The 23,680-nt window shown below is 43.9% G+C and overlaps 1 protein-coding gene and 1 long non-coding RNA gene across 9 annotated transcripts in view; one reads left to right on the top strand and one right to left on the bottom strand.

The window, feature by feature from the left end:
* The window catches only part of ZC3H7B (zinc finger CCCH-type containing 7B), a 48,373-nt gene extending 26,297 nt beyond the window's left edge, over window positions 1–22,076 (bottom strand). For 2 of the 8 annotated variants that reach the window (XM_068191392.1, XM_068191399.1), the window contains exons 1-9: window positions 21,541–22,075; window positions 14,886–14,946; window positions 12,926–12,959; window positions 12,342–12,539; window positions 11,346–11,504; window positions 8,649–8,729; window positions 7,160–7,219; window positions 5,731–5,773; window positions 1,035–1,294 (exon numbers count right to left, since the gene is read on the bottom strand). In XM_068191392.1, the coding sequence (XP_068047493.1) occupies window positions 1,035–1,294; window positions 5,731–5,773; window positions 7,160–7,219; window positions 8,649–8,729; window positions 11,346–11,504; window positions 12,342–12,539; window positions 12,926–12,959; window positions 14,886–14,938 (888 nt within the window). In that variant the 5' untranslated portion in view covers window positions 14,939–14,946; window positions 21,541–22,075. Of the gene's footprint in view, window positions 1–1,034; window positions 1,295–5,730; window positions 5,774–7,159; window positions 7,220–8,648; window positions 8,730–11,345; window positions 11,505–12,341; window positions 12,540–12,925; window positions 12,960–14,885; window positions 14,947–20,297; window positions 20,665–20,788; window positions 20,817–21,540 lie in introns of those variants that run through there. The other 6 variants (XM_068191397.1, XM_068191400.1, XM_068191395.1 and 3 more) reach the window with 6 other exon arrangements.
* On the top strand, window positions 18,737–21,729 carry LOC137474662 (uncharacterized). Its single transcript, XR_010999444.1, has 2 exons — window positions 18,737–19,011; window positions 19,065–21,729. It is a non-coding gene; the product is annotated as an uncharacterized lncRNA (long non-coding RNA).
* Window positions 22,077–23,680: the final 1,604 nt, after the last annotated feature.

Below are 23,680 nucleotides of genomic sequence, written 5' to 3'. Positions count from 1 at the left end.
TTCCTCCCTCTCTCTCCTTTACTATTACTATTGTTGTTGTTGATATTGCATTTTATTTTGTTTCAATTATTAAACTGTTAATATCTTAAGCCACAAGTTTGGGTTTTTTCAATTATCCTCCTTACTGGGGAAGGGGCAGGAAGAAAGTGAGTGAGCAGCTGTCTAGTATTTAGTTGCTGACTGGGGTCAAACCATGACAACAGAGAGAAACAGGCTCCCAGTGAAGGGCGTGTTGTACTAGCTGGAGCAAAAGGATACCTGGCAGCTCAATCCACCTGCAGATTTCCCACAAACCTCCCCATTTTTCTGTACTGCAAACAGTCTGGACCAGGATCCCTGAGGAGGTGTTGGGATACCTGAGTTCATCAGTCTGCAAGGCAGTGCCCTGCACTGGGCACTTAAACCAGTTCAGGTCAAGAAACAAGGCAGCCGAGTAGACAGAGTGCAAAGGTCATGGTAATGATCACAACCCGTGGCACCTCTCATCAGGGCTTTTCCAGCATGAAAATCACTATACTGCCTCCAGACCCAAGGTGGCTCACAAAAGCAACACTGGCAACTAAAATCCAACATAAGTATGAATACAGATTGTTTATGTATCTCCCAGATCTGTTCAAAGAGCTTAGGCTGAGTGCAACCTGCACAAAATACAAGGAGATTAGAGCATGCCCACTGTATAAAATACATCCATCATTCCTGCTTCACCACACTCCTTTTACTAATTAGACTTGCTTCAACTTCACGGACATGAGAGGCCAGGTGGAAGGAGATGTCAGGGGAGGTCTACCTTGGGTATATTTTGAGAGGCAGCTCCCTGAAGCTGCACACAGCAAAGCACGCTTAGAAGAGGACTCTTTATACTCACAGTAGCAGAAATAAACAAAAGAAAGAATGAGTTTCCCTAGAGGAAGAGATAGGAGAAAAGAATTACAGAAAGAGAATGAGAGGCAGCATGCACATTCTCATGCTCCAAGGGCTTCCAAGGACCTATTTGGAACAAAGAAGCAGTAGATCCATGCAGCGCTCATTCTTACTAGAGGGTATGGTGACCCTTCAGCAAGGGAATCCAGGAGGGAGTCCAGTTCTTCCCCAATGATGTCCCCATCTGTGAAGTCCTCTGCATTCTCAGGCACTGGCAAGGGTACACAGTCTGGAGACGGGATCAAGCTGGCAGCAGGAAGTGAGGTGGGCAAGCCCTTTGCATCTGAGTCAGAAGGCAAAGGGGCCAGCCCCTCATTCACAGGGATGGAGGTGGCCACAGGAGATGGGAGGCACTGCAGGTCCATAGAGCAGTCTGTGATGAGAGAAAAACAGAGCCAGTCATCAGGAGAGCCTCTTGCAGGAGACAAAGAGAGCACAACATGGCAAAACCAATATTATACAACTCCACCAAATCACAAAAAAGAAGTATGCCAATTTTCTGAGAGGAGAGGCTCCACTCTGAAGAGTATGCCCTTTCATTTTTGTTCCCACTCACCAATAGCTGAAATACATTCTAAGGGCTGGTGCCCAGTCTGACTGTCAGGATTTGGCAAGCATGTACAGCAACCGGGAACAACAGAAAACCTGTGGTTGAGCAGTTACCAAATTCATTATGGCCAGTACTAAAGGCCAGGGGCACGTAGTACAATTTCTCTATAACCCACCACCTGGTGTTTTCTTTAATGTTCCTCACTAATGCATTTGGCAGAGATCACTGCCTTCTCTAGTCCTTGGAGCTTCGCTACCCCAGCTGAAAGCCTGCTTACTTGCACACCCTCTCTAAAAACCCAGGCATCCTAAATGGTCGAAGACTAAAAACACAAGGCCCTGTTGAGAGGAGAGTCAAAGATTGAGTGGTCAGATCAGGTTGTGCTAACAATGTGTCCCAAAAATCCCCATCAGACTCACTCAACTGTCTTTACCCAAGTAAATTCCCTGCTCTTGAGTCCTTCCTGATTTCCAAAAGTGGGAGGCTGCTACTCATTTTTCCCCTCAATATCTGATCAACAAACATGCCCTTGGGAACTCGTGTGAGATGGGGTTGAGGCAGAAAAGAGGCAGTGGTTTTCTCTAAGGTTTCTTCCCCTCTCCAGTACACTACTGAAATAGTAAGATGTTCCCATCATGCAATATAAACCTCTGTTAAGTGAAGTTAAGGTTGCAAGCACATGTTCTTCACAGAAGATCATTTTATTCTCAAAAAAAATAAAGGTTCAAAAAAAGTTCAGATGTTAGAAATTTGAAAAATGCAGCATTACATTTGCAGTTCTCAAACCAAGCACTCAAACTACCTTAATTCTGCCCTTGTGCAGATGTCCTGGAATTAAAGAAAATAAATAAGACAAAGATGCTACCTTCTCCATCAACATCCTATTGGCTGCACTGTAACTGCAACAGAGTAAGGCTATAAAAGCAAGGCAAAGTTTGGAAGGAGAGACAATAGCTTTTATTAGAAAGACTGATAAAATTGGGAAAGAAACTAGACATGCTTCAGAGACACAAAACTTGATCCAGGAAGAAATGCTGCATCCTGTCTGTACCAGGTCTATTCACTGAACCCCCATGAGAACTTGGCCATCCTCTGCATCAGGGACCAGGTGAGTGAGCCCTGTTACTGGCTGCAAACTGCTCGTTTTCTGGCCCAGGAATGTGCTGGTGCCTTCTCAGAGAGCTCAGCAAATTAGCAACTCCAGCAAACCCCCATGTCCTGAACAAAACAACAGAGGAGATGACAAACACTGCCATGCCCCCTTATCTCTAACCCCACCTGGAGCACAGCACCAACCCCTGCAACCTTTCCTCCAGTATTTGTTGTGAGTGGTCCACATGGATGGACTGCAGCAAAGGTCACTGTGCAAGGCACTGGAGGCTGACCCATGACAAAAGACAGGGAAGCAGGGGAAGTGGCAAGGAACAGACACAGGTCTCTCTCCACATCCTCAAGCATGCCATTGAAGGCAAACACGTGTTGTACCTTATGGGATCCAACACAGGATTTCGGTGTGCAGCTGAATGCATTTCCCACAGGCTGTGCATGTCCTTAGTTTTACAGCTGCCCCACCAATCAGGCTTGGCTCCAACCCCATGCCCCCTTTTGCAATGACTTATCTCCCTTTGGTGCAGAACCCCCAGCCACCAAGGAACCAGCTATCCAGCTTTTCTCATGCCTGGAAGCTTGGCCAGATTCCCCGCAGTACAAAGGGATGGCTTGTGCCTTCCCATTTTTCAGATGTTTAAGTACTGGAGTACTGTCTGGAGTACTGTCAAGATCCCTACAGAGGCCAACAAGAAGTTCAGAACATGCTGGAAGGGATGGGGTCACGTGCAGTGGGGAGCAAAAGGATGCACAATGACAGGGCCCCAAAGGACCCAGCAGCTCAGACCTTCTCAGACCTTCTGAGGAATGAATGAGGCCCTGCATTTTCCACTCAGACTGGGAAGCAAAGAAAAAAGGCCCTCACACACCCTAAGAGGCCCCAAACCAGTAAACACTGAATGCATGACCAAAAGGCAGACAATAACATGAGACCCCCACAGCTCAGCACACGTGAAGGGCAAGGAAAAGAGCAGGGACCAACAGGTTCCACTACTTGCAAGTGGAAGAGGAAAGATGTCCACTCCTCTCACCCTGACCACCCAAACCCTGTCATTCCTTCAGGCACTTCCTCCCTGGAAGATTGGACTCCACTCTGTACAATGTTTTTCCCTATCTCTCTTTTCCCATTCCTGCTTTCCTCAGGACACCAGATCTGCTGACCTCACTCACCAGCTGTGATACTCACATCTCACATACTCTCCTTACAGAATGCTCATGCATCCTCTACATTCACCTAATGTTTACTCCACCTTAAAAGAATAAAACAGCTTTCTTTGATGAGTAGCTCACAGTCACACCCATACCTGCTGATTTCTGCACCTGCCATCACACTCAGCCCCGTGTATTATTATAAAGTCAACAAGGGGCTTGTATTGAAGCAGTGCAAACCCCCTGCACGGGGAATAACACACTTTGATTCCATTTTGCAGAAGGCTGAATAAATTGCTTTTATTAAGCTAAATTATATTACATTAATACTATACTAGAACTATATCATACTAAAAAAATACTAAAGAAAATCCTGTGACTGTCTCCAGACAGTTACGACACAGCTTTGACCCAACTGGCCAATCAATCCAAACAACCTTCACCTGTGTCCAATTAACAAATCACTCTTTGGTAAACAATCTCCATAACATATTCCACATGTGCCAAACAACAGGAGCAGCGAATAGAGATAAGAATTGTTTTCTTCTTTCTCTGAGCTTTCTCACTGCATCTCACAACTTCCCAGGAAAATTCCTGGGAGAAATAATCATGACTCTCTCTGTTCAGAGAATGTCAATATCACAGGCTTGTCCATACATGCCCTTGAACCAAGTCTCTCATAACCAAGGCCCCCAGCTGGTGGCTTCTCTGGCCATACGCCTGCCTGTCCCCAAGGGCCAAGTACAGAGCTTTTAAAAGCACTGTTTCTAGCTCTGCTCTCCAAAACAGTAGTGGTTCCCTGGTGCATTAGCTGGCCAATGGCCATACTGAGCCAGATCTGAGCCATGATCTCTCTGCAGGACTGGCCTGAGTTAATCAGATAACTTCAAGCAAAACATGGAGGAAAAGGCTTCAAGAGTCTGCATTTTAAAACAGAACAAAACAACAATCACAAAAAAAAAATCACTAAAAAAACTCCTCTAATCTGAAACTCTTAGGGTACCCAGCACCCAGTTGTCCTGGTGGCACACCACTCTCAGGGCAATTGGATAACATAATGCCAGTGCTTTTGCAAAGATTTCCTAGCAGTAAAGACTCTGTCTGGCTGATCTGCAGTAAAGGTGGCATGCTGCTCTTACATCAAATCCAGATTAGATAAAGAGCTTACTTGATGCAGTCATTTGTTAGTCTGTAGTAGGAGTCCAGTTAATTTTAGCACAGCAAGATAATGTGAAAAACTCTCCTCAATTCACAGAACTTGGCCTCATGATCTCATGTAGCAAGCAGATACTAAATTGGCATTCAACAGATAATAACACAGAACATGCTTTCCAAAGCACCCTAATAATGAAATTAGTTTATTTCTATAAAACAAGCAATTGCTACTTATGGTGTTAAGTCCTCACACTTATCTTCATGCACACAGACTACCTTACAAAGGAACAAAGACTGATGTGCTCAGAGGCAGAAGTGCAGTACTCCAGGATACAAGGTAGCAAGCCTTTCTACAGGGGCAGAGTTAAGGTCACTTGTTTCCCAGCAAGAGAAAAGCAACTCTGTTAATCTTCCTTCTCCTCCTGGGTGCCCAACCCTGAACTCGGCTCTCCCTGGGTCCCTCCAAACTCCTTTGTTTTCAATTCCTCCACCTCAGTGTCTTGGAGGACCATATGCACTCAGAGCAAACAACCTTCACTTTATCTGGACTGTTTTGCCTTGGAGCAGAATTGCAGCAGCTTTGCCAAGAGCAGCTTCAAGAAAGCACAACTGGAGAGAACTGTGTACCTCAGAAGACCCTTTTAACTCCCAGACACGTCTCTCACCGGGCCTGGACAAAAAGCTGGGTTTGCAAGAAGAACACTCCTGCTTTACACCACTTTTTCCTTCTCCCAGTTACCGAAGTTAGGAGTGTGCAGAAGAGACAAAAATGCAGGTGATGAACCTCTCAAGCCTGCCAGCCTGGTCACATACCATACTGGAGCCACAAAAGTCTGAGATATCTTTACCTGTTTCAATGTCATCTATTGAGCCCAATCCATTGGAAGTAGTCTGCAAAGAGGATGTAGGAAAAGGGAGATGAAAAATATTGTGAGAAGTTAATATTTAAATATACATCCACACTTCACATATGGGACTCTTCACTACTCCTAAATGTATATGACCCTTTCTTTTCCTTTATGGCCTCTTTCTGTGCTGTAACAGAACCAACGAACCAAACCAATGAACTTTAGGAGGCCATTGATCCAAGGAACCTATTCATGTTTACCTTCAGCAGCTGACAAATCCTTTTGCTACAAGGGAAAACCATGTCTGCACAACATCCAACCATGTGAGCAACTCCATACATAGAATAGGGTATTTCATGTGTGGATGAGAACACTGTGTCCCAAGTCCCAGGACACATCGATTGGTCAGCCCACTGCATGGGAGATCTGATTAGCCTGATCTTACACAACGTTCCTTTTCTTAGTTCACATATTTTGCAATCTAACAACCACAAACTTCTACAGCAAATTCAAAACAGGAAAATGTTTCTGCCAAGACAACTGCTGACTTGGAGCTCAAGGCAAGGAATAAATTGAGTCCATATTTTACAGAAACATAAATAGAGGTAAGTATATGTGCCTTCAGATTAAGCTTAAAAAGGCACAAGTAAAGCATTTGTCTTGTAATATTGCATCTACTACAGTGGATTTTGCACTATTTTCAATTTTTATAAAAGGAAAAGATTTTGAAATTAAAAACTAGGCACAACTATTAAAGAAAGTTGACTGGCCTTCATAGAAAGATGTGAAGCCAAATCACTGAACAGTGAGAGGTAAATTAGTTCTTTAGTAGTTTGCTGTACAAAATTATAATGTTTATTTGCTTTAAGGAGCATTGTGAAATACCAAACAGCCTATAGAAACAGCAAGTGCTTGTTTGTTGGGACTTTTTTTTTGCCCAGTGGTAGAACAAGGAAAACAGCAATTTCTTATATTTTACCTTAGTATTTGTACACTGCCCTGCCTAGCTGGGTCTCCCAGAACAATACAAACAATACATAAACTGTGTATGTGCCTTACTCATTACATCACAGGATTTAATTTTATATGTTTCTTCTGCAGTTGCACTTTCTGACTTTTATTTAGCGTTATTGTTAGATATGCAAAACTTGAAAACAAAAATTTATTTAAAATGCAAGAGATAGCAAACATTCGCAATAACTAAGAAAAATAACCATCTTTGGTGATCTAATTACCAACATAAAAAATTATGTCAGTAGAAATGTTTTCAAAGAAATTAATTTCTTGGCAATATCCCTTAAGAGCAAAAAACACTAATTAAAACAGTTCAAACTTAAAAGACAGTTATAAATTTGCATTTAAATAAAACTTTAAAGCATTCTAGTAGCACAGTCCATAAATAGTAACAATCACAGGATGCAAACTCTACCTGGTTTGATGAATTGATTGACGTGCCATTACTGAGTAGTGAAAATGTTTCCAATTCCTGCTGCAAGGAAGAGAGAGGTCTTAGAGCAGAATTTTGCCCATCAAGGCTCATGAACTAGGTAAAGCTGGGTTACAATATGGTTTCCTTCCAAGCACTGCCCAAAAATAAAGCCACCCCAAAAGGTTACCCCACTGTGACACAAGAGTACACGTTTGTCAACACTAAAAAGGGACATTTAATTGTTCCGTCCACCTCAGAATATCTGATCCATAACCAGGAGGCAAAAAACTTCCTTGAGAAACAGATGGGTTTGCTTTTCCTTAAGAAATTATTACTTTGGGAAGGCATTACCACACTGGAGTGAAAGCTGGAACTCAACACAAAAGATCACAAAGTGTTAACAAAGTACCAAACACAGAATTTCAAATAATAAAAAGCATTCTGGAATGTTTAATTTTTTGTATTTCTAACACACAGGTGGTTTAAGCCCATCTCAGCTGAGTAACATGACAGCAGCAAAAAAGGCAATGCCAACACAGTGAACAGCTACAAAAAGTATTTCCACATAAGCTTCCCTTTCTTTGAGACAGAAACATTTTGGATTGTGGAAAGCTGCTATGAGATCAAGGAGTTTTCTTAGGGTAGGCAAATCACACATGAAGTTTGTTGGGGAGAGGATTAACACGTTACAGCCAGGTTTACCCTAAAAGCTCTCTGCAAACCAGATGCCCACCAATCACTCCACCTCATGCTACAGAGGTGCCCCTCTGCAGGTGGAACACGCTGTTTGTTTAACACACCCCGGTGCCTGGGGCCAAGGATGCAAACGCAAACGTCAGCTTCCACTACTGGCTCATGTTCTCTGCTCCTGAGAACAAAATCTGCGACCAAGGCAGCTTTATGGCTAGCAGCGGCCTAACGCCCTCTAGCTCCAACCCAGGGTACACATTTGATCACCTACAGCACGTCCTTGTGGAGCCAAGTTATGGATCCAGCCACTGGTGTCAAATTAGCTTCTGACCAGGTGTGTACCCATTGTTCTCCCACAGCACAAAGAAGTGTATGCCTAGAAATGCGGCAGGAACCCTTCATGATCCACTGCACTACAAAACCAGTCATGCCTCCAGTGCAGCAGAGGAACCCATCCTTCTCATAACAGAGAGAGGATTGTGATGCAAAACCTGCTTTGGGATGAGGTGTTCCTCTCCTGCAAAAAACACAATAGGCATCTACTACATCCGAAGTTTCTCCTGCAGCACCAGCTGGGGACTCAGAAAACATCCCAGCGGTAGACACAGAGCAGCACTGGGGTTACAAATGGATCAAGGCAAAGTGAGTCAGGGGGTCAGGACAAGGAGGGTTGCCAGCAGCCTGCTAGAGTTTGCAGGGTTGTGTACACATGTCTGTAACTGCAAAGCAGCACCTACCACTTCTGCAAAAGTAAATTTGTACAAGCAAAGGATAGCCTCTAAGACAAAAGAAGTCATACCTGAGGTCTTTTGTATGCTTTTCGAACCCTCAGTCCCAGCTTCTGGGCAAGCTCCTGTCCCAGTTGTGTGACACTTTCATCCTGGGGACAAAACCATTGATGGGACACTTTCAGTTTTGCCTTTGTGGCACACAGAATGAAATAAAGAGGAATGCATTTATGCACATTGGGCTGCACCAAGCCTCAGCTTCAGACAGCAGCAGATAGATAATTTCCAGAACAGACCCAGGAGAGTCCACACAGACTTCAGCATTCTTGTAATTTAGTCCTGCCAAGATGCTGCAGTTGCACCAGGAGTTTTGCCCTACACTCATTCAATGCTGCAGAAAATCACAATCAAGTATCTGCTTCCAACAAAGCATCCACTCTGCAAATACAGGGTTCAGGAGTCCTGCAGGCAAGTTGGCTGAAGGAGCTGCCAAGACTGGCTGCTGATACAGCTTCTGCAAGGTCTCCATGCCTGGGAAGGAGCCTGCATGTCTTCCCTCTCTGCCAGCTGCAGAGTTAATCATCAGTTTTGATATGCAGACAGTACCCACTAGCCTGTTTTGCTTGTTTGTTTTTAAAGCTGAAACCAAGTCTCAGTTTTCAATCTACTGTCTAGAAGGCATTTTGACTGTCTCCAGCTCCAGCTAAACTGCCTCAGCTTAGTCAAGCAAATCTTCAGCTTTCCCCATTGTGTGGCATTTTACCATCCTCCCTGCCCAGTGTCCTTGCCCACTCACACACCACCATGGGCTTCCTGCCCAGACTAACAACCTGCCACAGTCTTCTACATTTATATATCACCAGCAACTGTTTCCTTCTGTTTTCTTCTCTCTCCCTGTTTGCAAAAATTTCAGAGTACTTCAACATTTTTTTCAAAGAAGAAAAAAAAAGTATCTATCTGCCCAACCTGTTGTGATAGCCCTCATTAATCTTCTAACATTTCCCCCCTCATGTCCAACCTTGAAGCTTGCCCTCTTCTCTCTACTTGCCATGCTGGTCTTTCCTATCTCCCTTCTCCCTGTAGGTTGAGTCCTTTCCCTTAGAACAGCTGAAAAGCCTCTGGTTCTTCCAGCCCACCATATCAGTAACTTTTCCCTTCAATATGGAGTGCCATTTTTTGATTGTGTTCCCCCACACACTCAACATTAGTCTTGGCACCATCTTCACTGAACTCAGTGAAAACAAAATCTAGCTTGTCCATTTCTTCTTCTAAAGCACCTGGTGCCATACCAAACACAAGTGTACCACAGAGAAGTATTAACTTCACCATCCTGAGAACTTCTGCAAACTAGCAGCACTGAGTATCTGCACCCAGAAGTAAGTTAGCTCTGCTAGACAGTGAGCTAAATGAGCGGCATATCCTTTATCATCAGAAGTTTTAAGACAGGCTCTGTTCTGACCACAACAAAGGTCTCAGCAATTACAGCAATGCAAAGGTGGAAGTACCCATGTGCTCCAGAGGGTAATGGAAAAGAGTGAAATGATGGATAGCATGACTTGCCTTTCATGCAGAGAAGGCTTATGATTTCTGTTAAGCAGGTAATAAGACAATGGGGTATGTTAACTTACAAGTCTGAATTGTTTAGAATAGGAAACACAGATCACTCAATATGGTGTTTTAGGCTGAACTTTCCTGGCACAGAGAATTTTGATAAAATAATGATAACAATGGCAGCTATGTAAACATAACTATATAGTTAAAATATATCAAGTGGCTAAAGTACAATGTAAATTATAGCCACATATAGCTTTACAAGAACACCTACATTAGATGCTTTTGTTAATCAAAGGGTTTGTTTATACAGCAGCTCCTTGGGACTCCCCAAACATGATATCTTCAATATGCTTTGGTCACCCTGTTGTGCCAAGTCAAAGAAGCTAGAATTTACAAACTATACGAAAGGAATAACTAACTGCTAACAAGGCTTTCAAAGATTGCTTCTATAACAGTAATATAAAGGAAAGTTAACTTCTCCTGCTGAGGTGGATGCATTTTTCTTGTAATAATATTACTGTGATGGATCAGAACCAACATCAGCAAAGTGCTTACCTGAATCCATGTAATCAGAATTTGCTTTCCAGATCAATATCTGGCCTAAGAGGATGCTCAAAAGCACTATCAGGAAAATAGTTCCTAGTATATGCAGATAGCCCTCTCCACGTACAAAAATTTACACACCCCGGAACACAAAAATAACAATGCCATGTGATGGCAAGGACACCTTTGCATGTTCCTCAAGAAATAAAAAGCTTGATCACTTTGTCTTAGCAATCGGGAAGTGAAATGTGAGACATTTGTATCCAACACAGGAAAACCATGTATGTTTTTCTTTCAGAGCTCCAGTTCCCATTTATCCCATGCTCCTAGTCACTTCCATTAGAGATAAAAACACAGCCAATTAAAACATTCTCATGGCTTTAGATCATCTTTTGTTAGAGTAGGGGTTTGTTCTTCACAAACAGACCATAAACCTGCTGTCATTAACTGGTGTCCCTGGCTGGCACTATCTGTAAGAGGTGACTTGGCCTGAAGAAACATGTGAGGACAAACATCTTTGAGTCAAAGTGACAGAATTTCTGAGCATAAGCATGTTCTTGGGAACCGACAAAATTTCTCTTCCACTATCCTCCGGCCTCACACTAAGCATGTTAAGGAGAAGAAGGTTGTGAGCCACAAAAACCAAGATGAGTTGTATGTCAAAAACTTACATGTGGGAGGGACAGCAAGCATCGGCTGTTGCACTCATACGCTTCTTTGTGTCTTCCAAGTTCATTTAAGGAACGGGCTTTCCGGAATAGCGCTCGGATGTTCTCCTTGTCCAGACTTAAAGCCTTCTCGCTGTCTTCCAGCGCCTTCTCATACAACCCCTGCATGGAACAGACCACCTGGAGTCAGCTGAGGCACAGCAGGCTAACTTGTCCTTCTCTGTGAATGCAAATGTTCTATCTCTCAGCAGAAAACAGGAATACAAGCAGCAGGTGGAAGTACATATGTTACTCATGCACAGACCAGCATGCAAACACATCTACATTAACAGAACATTTTGTTAAATCTTGCAAAACTCAAAACACTTCAAAGTCAAGAAATGACAGAACTAAGGCTGCTTGAGCAACCTTATCTTGCCTCTCCCTCTACCCTGAGCGTGTTGCACTTGAAAGTCTTTAATTATGTGACTGCTTGCTAATTTTCAGGGGACTCAGTGTCCTTACAAACAGGATGGGCTGGCTCTGGGGTTGTGCCATAAAGGAAAGCTGTTACATGCCTTAGTAAAATGGAAGCATGCAGCCTTTTAATGCCTGGGTATTTCAGAATCCTTTTCCATGTGTATGCTGCAAGTTCCTTCAAGATCCAAAGCCTTCCTACTGTCTTCCAGTGTCTCAAAGGAGGAGGCAAGAGCCTCCGGAGCAATAAACAGTATTCCTGCTCAACAATGGAAGACACTGGATGATTCTAACTCCTCATCACTGAAGAGCAGAACTGCATTTTCAGTACCTTAGGCCTGGCCCCCTCTCCTCACATCCTTCCTCTGGTCTTGCAAGACACAGTGCAATTGTGAGGAGATTGCAGCCTTTTCTGTGTGTTGTTGTCTCCTCCAGTGTTTGAACAGGGAGTGGACAAAACCAGCTGAAATGCCTCATGACATCTTTTCCAACTGCACAGCACTGCAACCCTGGCTCCTGGGGATGACTTGGGAAAGCGCTCACCATGGCAAAGTAGCAGGCAGCTCGGTTGACGTGGAGCTTGCAGAGGAGTTCCTTTGGGATGGTCACCTCGTCAGAGGCTGCATAATCTGCCACATTCAGCCCTTCCACATACTGGACCAGGGAAAGCTTGAAATCCTTCTCTCGGAACAAATCATTGCCCTCTGCAAACAAGTTTCTCACCAGCTTCTGCAAAAAGGCCTGGGCAGCAGGGAGAGAACAGATAGACTCAAGTGGATATTCAGAGACAGGACAGGCTTCCCAATTTCCCGTTCCTTTCCGTATCTTTTGGCAAACTACTTGTCCACTAAGATACTCCTGCATCCCTACACTCCTGTAAAACATCAGGCTTTTGGTAGAGGAGAATAATCCAGTCAAATTCCAATTCTTCTTGAATGCTTCAGTGTCTTCTCCTTTTCCCTGAAAGCTGTCATCATCAGAACCTTAAAACTTTAAGTCACAGGCAAATTGTGACAGACCATCCCACATTCTTCACTTTTGGCATGTAAACTAATGGCTGTGCAACAGAACAAATCTTGCTAACCAGAGGGCTCCCAGCTTTAACAAACAAACAAAATCTCCATTACCTCATAATCTTCTTGGCTTAAGGGTAATGTGGACCTGAAGAAAAAGAAGAGAAAATACTCATGAAACAGGCATCCATGCAAACAAGGGCTTTTGTCTGATGAAGAGATCCTTTTTCTGGTCCTGTGCTGGTGATCTCAGTAAGTTACTGAACATTTTATCACTGCGAAGGCGGCTGAGGCAAAGAGAACCCAGTTAGGGAGCATTATGCTCAGTGACACTCACAGTGGTGTCAAGCAATGGTCATGTCTAAGAGGGACTTGAGACTAGAGGAGTCTTATTCTCATTTCTTTTTTGTGCATACACGATCCACTGTAATGTGCCTTCTGACAGTCACCTAAAAAACCTATCTTTAATAAAGTCCCATGAGAGACTGTCAGGAAGAATACAAGTGTATTTTATATGCATCTGGCTCTAATCAGAGGCACTAGAGTAGCACTCCAAGACTTCTTCAAATTCTTTGTGAGACCAGAGACATACAGATATAAATGCAATCACTTTTCTCTGCCTTAACTTAGCCATATGCCTTTAGGCCTACCCCACAAAAGGAAGGGAGAAAACAGTGCAGGTTCAGGAGCTCAGCTCATTTAACTCCAACTTTCTTGGCCAAGGCTGAACCACAAACACTGACAGCGCTTGTGAGGATAACAACTACCCTACAACAACACTGAGACTTAAGAGAAAGGTTCTGTTCTACAAATTGAACCAACCAATTCTTCCAGGCTTGGTCCACATATATTTATTGTTTCTCTTCAAGGACAAATCAATAGGCTCTAGAGGAATCCTCAGCACATTTCATAGCTTTTCTCACCTACCGTAAATACATGATCTTACTGGTTACAGAATAAATGTTTTTTTAGATTTCCTCTAATTACTCCTTAAAACTAACTACAGGAAATGTAAAGGCTTTGTAAGAAATATTCATGATGCTTACATATTGGGACTCCCTTCTTTTGCATCAAAACAAACCAACATATGGCAGTGCTCCTGGTTCAGAGTGCAAGATATGCCCCAGATGCATGAACTACACCTCATATTTCTAAATTATTTTCTTCCCCAGAACCTCGTGCATTTTTATAAGTGCTACCAATATAAATCTCACAATTACCTCTCCAAAACTGAGCTATCAGCCCTATTTAGTCTCAGACCGGGATGAAAATATCATGGGCATGTTACAGGATACTAATATGTAACACAGAAGATCTAGGGGGTTTCCTACTGTAGAGGCACATATTTCAGGCATAATAATTGCAGGACACAAAGTAGAACTTAAAAAATCCCAAACCAATCTGATTACAATCTTACTGCTTCCTTACTCACCATGGAACCTGGACCTGAGTTTGAGGCCTCTGATCAGTCAAACATTGGAGGGAGAAAAACTACTGTATCTTACAAGGAAGTACTAGGATTTGTAACTACTATATAAGCAACCACCTCAAGCTCTACAAGGTCACATAATATTCAGAGAAGAGTGATCTGAGACATCTACATTACAGGTTAGCAACAGTAGAAGAACCCAGGTTATCTATTTTTCCTATAGGCACCATATGGGGTGCCTAACATGTTATGTACCTTGTTTCCCCGCCTACAGAATTGAAACACTGTCTCCCTTCCTAACAAAGGTGGGATAACCTTGTTTAGAGAGCACTTTGAGATCTTCATGCTGAAGATGATGTAGAAGGTCCAAGTACTATTAGCATTATGCTGACTGTAAAGATAATCCTGGCACTGCAGTGGAGGGCAAAACCAAAGGAAATTAAAATGACAGAATTTTAAGCTTAGGGAGCTCTAACAGGACAAGAAATACCCTGAAAAAAAATCACAGTTAAAATCCTCAGGACAGTATCTCTTTCCCATGCAGAAAACCCAAAGCAGTGAATAGGAAAAACTCAGCTCCTGCAATCCTCAACAGAAAGATGACCGCCTCCAAATCCACAGGGAACACTGAGGTTGTCCACTTACTGAATGAACTGAAGTCCTTTCTCTATTTCTTGTTTTCTCTTCTGCCTCTCCATTATGGTTGCTGTGGAGGAAGAAGAGAAAGAAACAACACAAAGTGAGTCATTTTAGGTCTTGTTGGCAATTAAACAGCAAAGTAGTTTGTTTGTGCCTGAATTTACTACTAACAAAATGTTCCAGACCAGATGCCCTGAACAGCGAAGCCCATGATTTATCCACACTGCAGATACAGCATGGCAAGCAGCTCGCTACCAAGTATCTGCTTTTTCTCACATGCCACTGACAGGATTCAGGGGCAAAGAGGAATTACTTCAATTTGAGCTCTCAGCTTAGGCTGCCAGTAAATAAAGCAATGGGAACCAACTGTTATCATGACTGCCTTCTAGGAAAGGGAAGAAACCCAACACCATCTTTGCCTGCACTGGCAGTCATTTCAGGAATTTGTGCCTAGACCCTCCCATGATATACAATTCTGACCAGTATTTATCTGGGACAGATTTAAACTGGTTTACTGCACAGCATATGAAACACACCTTGTCTACATAAGGTTTATGGAGGTACAGCACAAAGGGAGATGCAAAGGAAGGAGATGAAATAGCTTGCTGTGGTCTGCATAAAAAGACAGCACTGAATACATGCAATGGGGATTTCACACTGAAAATCAGCAGGCAAGAGCAGCACAGACTGGGGAACACTTCTTTGGAGAGGGAATAGAGTCCTATCCTGCAGTGCTTTAAACTGGGGTGGGCAGCACCTTATGAAGGCTCAAGAGTTATCTGCACTTCATCCTCTGCAGTTTGGAAGCAAATCTTGGAATGGCTCCCCAGTGACCTTTCTCCAAGGTACACAGGTCTGTCACACAAGAAAAGAATAATGAAGGCGAGAAAGGATGGCACTTTATGGCAAAACGGAGCTGCTGGTGACAGCAAATTTCAGATCAACCAGCAGTGACCACAAATAATACTCAGCATTTGAGGAATAGGAACTTGGGGACAAAGGCAGTAAGTACAGAAACACTGAAATGAGATGGAGAGGAAGAACCTGCTCCTTCCCAACACAGGATTACCTCTGAGAAGATACTGAAGTAATTTCTCCACCTCTACACTACAACAGCTTGGAGAGGATTTTCATCCAGCTCCCTTCTACATTAAGACCATCCCTATCATTCCAAGATTATCTTGCAGTATCCATGACACACTCAGTCTGAACAGGTTGAAGGGGTCTTTAAGGTACATAAAAATCAATCCTGACAACTCAGCAAGCCCTACATTGCAAAATGTAGAATTGAACCTGCCCATTACCAACAATAAGAGCTGGGGGAAGCAGCAAAGACTGGAGTGAGAGAAAGTGGCAGCAGAAGGAAGCAAGAGCTTGAAAGTGACACTGTGCAGTTTCTAAGCCATCAGACAGTAAATTTGGAAGCAATCTGGTTCAAGCAGCAGGTAGGAGACTTTTAAGCAGCTGAACTTGGAACAGGATGGGCAGTGCAGCAAGAAAGGGAAAGCCAACAGACAAGGTGAGGGATGGTTAGCATCTCTACAAAGGCTTTTAAACAGAAGTGATGGAGAAGAGCTGATATACTTCAGCACAACACCAACAGAAGGCCTGCATTGATTCATAAATAGCCTGGATAATGAGCAATCAGGAAGAGCCAAGGAAATTTAACAAGGAGATTGTGAGGTTAATATGATCACTAACGATACAGGCAGACAGGCTGGGGAGGTAGACAAGGGGAGAGAGGTAATTTTATTTTTCTCCCTGTGTGAAATTCTGCAAAGACAGAAGAAGTAGGAGAGAACAGAGAAGCAGAAGAGGAGCAGTAGGAACCATTTCCACAAAGGCAGCAGTGAAAGACATGAAAGAGGACAGATCTACCCCAGATCACTGTAAGAAACTGTGAGGGCCATCAGAGACAAGAGTGAGGAAAGGGCCTCCACAGGAAATGACAAGAGAGAAACTGTGGGGGAGAAGAGGAGGCAAAAGAGTCAAGTGAACATTCCCAAAGGCTCATGTGGAGAGCACAGGGAGGAAGGAAGAATTTCTAGCTGAATACACTAAAAGTCTTGAAGCACTCCAAACAGCCTCACCTTGGACCCCCACCTATGCCCCTCTGTCCATAGTCTAGGAGCTCCATTTCAGCAGAGGTGCAGGTCCTGTCTTGTCTGAGCTATGCTGTAGGTGAACTTGTCCTCAGTTCTATCTCTGGGACAAGCCTTAGACATCCACTGCAGGCAGCCTGTCTCCAGTCCTGTGTCTGGCATCGTCTCCTACCACTGGACTCGCTGGGTGGACCTGGACCAGATTCACCACCTCATCTTCTCCGGGACTGTTGATGAACCACTCCTATTGGCATCTAGTTCTGCCTACACTGTTCACATGTGATGGGACTGTACCCTGTGAGTGAGGGCATTGCTGGTGACTGCCATCACCTTCAGCTACTTGCTTGCCCTGCCTGGAGGTGCAGCCCTGCTCTTGCTGCTCGCTGAGTCATGCTTGAGGGAACAATAGTCAGGGAAGTGAAGCAGAAGCCCACGGATCTGGTAAAAAGATAGATCATTGGTGACTGTGGGGAGGGCAGCTGAACACTGGCTGGTCATCATCAAATCAATGGCTGCATTCCAAAAATGCCATGGCACACCTTTGCAATTGTGTATATCCACAAAACAAATCACCCCCTTGAAAAGCTTCCGATACACATGGTCTACTTCTGTTTCTGAGCTCAGCCTTTAAAACACTCTGCAAGGAGTAAAGAAGAGATCAGTACCTGTTCTCACAGCTACCCTGACCCTGCTGCTATAACATCCTACACAGCAGGATGTGAGTCTGTGTTACAGCGAGAACTGATTACTGTTGCTTGCCCAGAGAGAAGGGCATTCAAACACTACTGACCCAAACCTGGAGTGCAGCCAAAGGACTACTGGGAATGGCTACAGAATGTCTCCTTCCTAGAGTTACCCAACTTTTCCTGCATCCCAAAGCTCCCCTTCTGTTTTTTCCTCTCCTTATCACTATTGCCACTGCATCCAGCATGAATATCCCCACCTTTGCTTCATCTGGGTGGCTGACCAGCCAATTGCATCTCTGTACGTCCCACAATACACAGCTACAGTTTGATCCTTGCTACAAAACCCTGGTAAAAGGACACCTTCTGTGCCCTGTACGCTGTTTATGCTCTGCAGTTCTACTCCCATCTTCCAGAGTGAATATTCTTCAACCCAAACCCCTCCACTGCCTTCTTTAAACATAAACCACAGGCCTGATCTCCCCTCTAGACTACTGCTCCCTGGTGCTGCCCCACATTCCTCTGTGGCAGCACATTTCTCTCTCTCTCAGGATTTTTCATAAAGGTGCGCAGAGAGAAAGAAAGAGAAAACAATTTCTACTTCTGCTCCTTGTTTTTCTCATGTGGAATGTGCTAGGAGAATTGTTTACCTGGGGTGATTGCTTGATTGGATTCTGGTAAGAATTGTTTGAGTCTGGTGGCCAATCGGATCTACCTGTGTCTGGACTCTGGAGAACAGGGTCACGAGTTGTTAGTAGTTAGATATGGTAGTTAGAGAAAATAGCATGTAGTTTTAGTATCCTCCTTTATACAGTATATTAATGTATTTTAGCAAAGTTATAATAAAGAAATCATTCAGCCTTCTGAAATTAGTCAGACATCATCATTCTTCCCATTGAGTTCGCCTGCATTTTACAATATTCCTCCCTCCCTGCAAGAGGGTGACCAGCTTTCTCTGCTACAGGTCTGTCACACCTCCAAGCTTATGACATGACTTTGCACATAAGACTCATCCCCTCATGGCAACACCTTCAAAGTGCTCACCGTGTGCTGCTACCAACAATTTCTTGCACATCTCTAAGGAACAACTACCATTCCCCTTCAATGTGACTCCAGACCAGCAATCTCCTTCAAGTGTGGCAGACCCCTCACCTGATCAGTCCTGCCTGCCCCAACCACTGCAGGAGGCTGCCAATCAGACTCCTCTTTTTGCTCCTCACACCTCCTCCTCCACCACCTCACCAGCAAACTCAGTGACTTCTGTCTCCCCTCATCGTTCCAGCATCTTCACCATGTTTCATTTAACATTCAGACCAAGCCGTGCACTTGTTACACCAGCAAACCCATGTTTCATTTAACATTCAGACCAAGCCGTGCACTTGTTACACCAGCAAACCCAGCACACACTGAGCCACCCACATGAGCAACACTTCAGTTTTGCTGCACACTATACCACAGCTACTGCATAATTAATTTTAAGTGCAAAGCTGGTTTAGGTTTTGTTTTCTTGGGCATTCAAATATTTTTAGAAACACAGCAGAAAACATTTTATGAAGCACTAAATGTCCCTTTTCTCTCCCCCACCAAATCTCTCTGTCCAGACTTGTCCACTCAAATCACCAGCAAAATTCAAATACTGAGTATTTATATCCCCACTACAAAGCTCTTAACCTTTCAGTCCAGAGACATTTATCCTCCCTGGTCCAGCATCTAGAGAGAACTTTATTCACAGTTCTTCAACAAATGGCAAACCATTTGCCAGACAGCAATAAAATGCTACAGACAGGCAAAATGGTTTTCTTGCCTTCAGAAGGAAGCATGAGCCAGTGAACTGGGGGACTGAATCACACACTGGGTGGATATCCTCTAGATAGGTAGACAGTAGAAACACGAGATGAACGGAAAGACATGAATTTATCTTATCAAGGACACAGCTCTTATTCATAACCCTGCCAGAGCTGAATTTGGGCAAAGTTTTTCATACTGTATTTCTGAGATGGCAATGAACTGACACTTGACTGACTTTCTGACTGTAACATTTCAGCTAGAAATTAGTACACTCAGATGCAAGTGGCACATTGTAGAGCCGAGACTGGAGCTCCCCAGGAAAAAGGCTCCAGGATACACTGGTCTGAAACATAGGAGTGTTTCACTGCCTGCTGCTTGGCCACCTTAGTGGTGCAGCAGAATAGCTAACTGGGCACACATCAAGTAAAGGACAAACTGCCGAGCCTACTACAAAATTGGGCTCTTGCTTACTCCTGCAGCTGCTTTCTGCCATGCCCCACTCCCTGGGTTTCACTGCTTCTCACAGTCAACTGCTCTTGGAGTCCCCACCACGATGTTGTGCCCACCAGAGCTGACTCCTCTGTCCCTCCCAGCACCGGCTGCCCCAAGGAACTTTCATGGCCACCATCTCACATGCCAGCACCCCACTAGTGCAGCATCACCGGGGTCATTGGGGTGCCGCCAGCTGCACCCAGCAATATTCACTGCACCCAGTGAATGCAGAGCAAGGTAGCAACAACCAGCTCACCCCACACTGGAAATAAAAGCAGTGACTCTTAAGTTTCCCTGAGAGGGGGATGGTGGTGGGGGCTAAAGCCTCAAGTGACCACATCAGCCCCCATTACTTCATTTTCCACTCCCTTCAGCCTTGTGTTCTACACATAGCACCTTCATGTACCGCAGGCCACCCTTCCTCCTGCCCCCACTGCAGCGCAGCCAAGGAGCATGGAGAGAGCTGTGGGGTGATGCTGCCTATCCCTAAGCCACTTGCTCTTGGGTTTCTGTCCACCCAGCTCGCATTCCCGTGCCTCATTTGAAAAACTAAATCCGGGGGCCGGTTCCCACACGGATGGCGCGGGAACCCTCTCTCGCGTCCTCCTCCCCCCGCTGCCAGCACTAGGCCGCCGGTCCCCGGCCTTGCGTAGAGGCCGCCGCTGGGAGAGGCGCCAACTCGGCCGCAGGAGCGGCGAGGGGCCGGCGGCGCCTCCCGCGCCCCGCGACTCCGCCGAACGCCGGCACCCCGACACTCCCAACGCCGCGGCCCTGCTGGAAGGGGTCTCCCACGGCAGGAGACATCCAGGCTTCCCCGGGAAAAGGAAAACAAACCAAAACATACTCTTCCTCCTTCCCCATCCCCCATCTGCTTAAATAAAAATCACGCATCTCCAAGAGTCTGGGAGACGGCTTTAAGAGGAAAAAAAAGAAAAAAAAAAAAAAACCCAAAAAACAAAAAACACATAACGTCCCCTGCCACCCGGAAACTGTCTAAAACATTAAAGAATTAAAACCAAAACAAACAAATCAAAATCCAAAAACGCAAAAACACAGTCTTCTTATTTGATAAACTTTAGAAGACCCTATGGAAGGTCCATCTAAAAAGCAATTCCAAATGATTTCTCTGCCGTTTCATGGGGTTTGAACGAAACAAGAGGGGGAAACTGCAGCCTAAATACAGACCAAAACACACATCCCGAACGTACAAAACAAAACAGGCACAAACGCGATTAATACTAAGTTTTCCACGTAAACCCAGGGTCTTTCCCCCTAGCTATGCAATTTTAGACTACCACATTTTTTTCCAGGGGGTGGGATTAGGATCTTTGACAATTTTTTTTTTTTGCAAACCCCACATTTTTGGCGGAAGACGGTTTAGCTTCAAAAATCTCACCCGTATTCTTTTTCACCACATTTTTTTACATTTCCAATTACACAACCTTTCATCTATGCAGTTACTATCTGAAACCTCTACTTTCTAATGAAGCAACATCCAGAATTGCTTGTTTCTCAAGTCCACCCCTTTCTACATACACAAACATACACAGAATTAAGACAAAAATAATCCCCCCAAAATAATAATAAAGAACTCACCTCTCCTCGGGTTTTCCCCCCCACACTATGCATAAACTTTCCTTGATAAATGGTATTGTATTACTAGAGATATTATTAATGTATTATTACTAGAAGTAATAATAACAGTAAGTGCTATTTAATTATAGAAGGCAGCATTCTGCTTCTGGATCGGCTGCCCCTGCAGCTCCCTCCATGTGCCTCCTGATCTCTTTACTTTCATTTCCAGGTCTCGCTCGCTCTCGCTCGCTCTCAGCTGCACCAGCGAGAGAAAATGCCTCCCTGCATATCCTCTGGGCCCTAGAGGCTACCGCTTTCCATTACAAAAATTCACAAATCTTTCCCTTGAGGCTGGTTTTGAGATTCTTTAAGGTGAATTAGGCTTTAAAAACAAAAACAAAAATCTAAAAAATAAAGCTCTTCAGCAGTCCACTCTCCGTTCTAATTTTAATGCAACATTTTTTTCTTCCTGGTTGTCTTTGCTGATATTAAAAAAATATACCCCAAGAGAAAGCAAAGCTGCCTCTGCAGAGAGAATGCATGCACACGAACGCGGCGAGGAGCTGAATTGTGAGACCCCCCTGGGATTATCACATCCGTGAAGCTGTGACCCTTGAGCCCACCCCTTTGTGTTCGCTGGACGGGGGCCAGAGCCATCGCTGATGGCAGAGCAATTAACTGCTCCAGCCAGACCTTACTTGCTCCAGCCTGCACTGCTGAGGGGGTTCCCTGTAAATAACCTTATCTGAAAACATAAATCTTTGCGTGGAAAGGAATATGCATTTAAAAACAAACAAAAACAAAAACAGAAACGCACAAACAAAACCCCACCCAAAACCCAACAACAACAAAACTAAACTAAACACAAAAATAAAACAAAAATTGTTTTTTAAATCTCAATTCATATTATACTTTACGTGTCTAAGTATTATATAATCTACATATTTTATACATATACATACACACATGTATATATATGTTATATATATGTAGATGCATATATGCAGCATTAATAAACCATATTAAAATTAGATTTTACACGATTGGGTATTATAAAATCTACATATATATTATAGGTATGTAGATGCATATATATTTTTATGTTTATGCATACACATGTGAGTTTAAACACTTTTTGGAATCGTATTTTTGGCTTGTTTTCATCCCAAATCCCTCAGTATTTCCAGAAAGTGGACTGAATCTCCAAGCAGTCCATGCTAGCAGAGCCCCAGGAAGAGAACTGCTGGTGGGAAAGGGAGGCTGGGTGGGATGTGCTCTGCCATGGGCAGTAGTTGTGAAGATCCAGATACACAGACCATCTTAGCTGGGGGATCACCCATCCCGACCCAGCTGCACTAACTTCAAATAACACTCTGGAAGGAGCTGTATGCTTGTACAGCCTCCCTGGCAGAATAGTTTCCCTCTCCCTAAAGGATTCTGTCAACCACTAGATTAATAATTTCCAGACTGACGCTGGGTTAAATTACCAGCTTTTTCCCAGTCTAATCAGTGACATATTTACTCCTGAGTGTCTCACTTCTCTATTTACAGTGACCCACAAGAATGTCAGCTTGTGCTTTGCAACTGTGTACTCTGCCAAGATTCAAAGGCAGATAGAAGGTAACATCTGAAGTGTACTAAACTGGCTTGATATTTAAAATGCATTGATCAAAAAAGGAAAGACTTTATTATACTGGGTAGGATTGGCTTCTGACAGCATTGTCAACACAATAAACTGATAATTTATGAAATACAGGCTGTGACTTGTATAGGGTACCTTATGACATTGGAGAACACTGTCTACTGCTCTTCACAATATTTTATTACAATGCACATTTTTAGGTATTGGTTTTGATCCAAGATTGCTACTATCCATGGATAAGACAATGTTTATTTTTATTAACTCTTCAGAAGATTTGTTATTTCTTAATTTAAGGTGGTGACACTGTGACAATGACTAGAACCTAAACTAAGCTGGGCCTCTGGTGCAGAAGCTGCTGGGCAAAATGTACATTGAATGACAAACCCTGTTGATGGAGTGGTTTTGGGCAGAAGAAAGGTGGAGCGGGTCTGGAGGCAGAAAGTGAACACCGGGAGAGCATGCCAGATCACAGTGGGAGGGCGGCCCTACAGAGCCATCACCAAATGAGTCACAGAGCCC

This window comes from Anomalospiza imberbis, chromosome 5 (genome assembly GCF_031753505.1).
Source record: "Anomalospiza imberbis isolate Cuckoo-Finch-1a 21T00152 chromosome 5, ASM3175350v1, whole genome shotgun sequence".
Taxonomy (NCBI): domain Eukaryota; kingdom Metazoa; phylum Chordata; class Aves; order Passeriformes; family Viduidae; genus Anomalospiza; species Anomalospiza imberbis.
The sequence above is the reverse complement of the archived record's forward strand: the minus strand, read 5'-3'. Positions and strand labels throughout refer to the sequence as shown.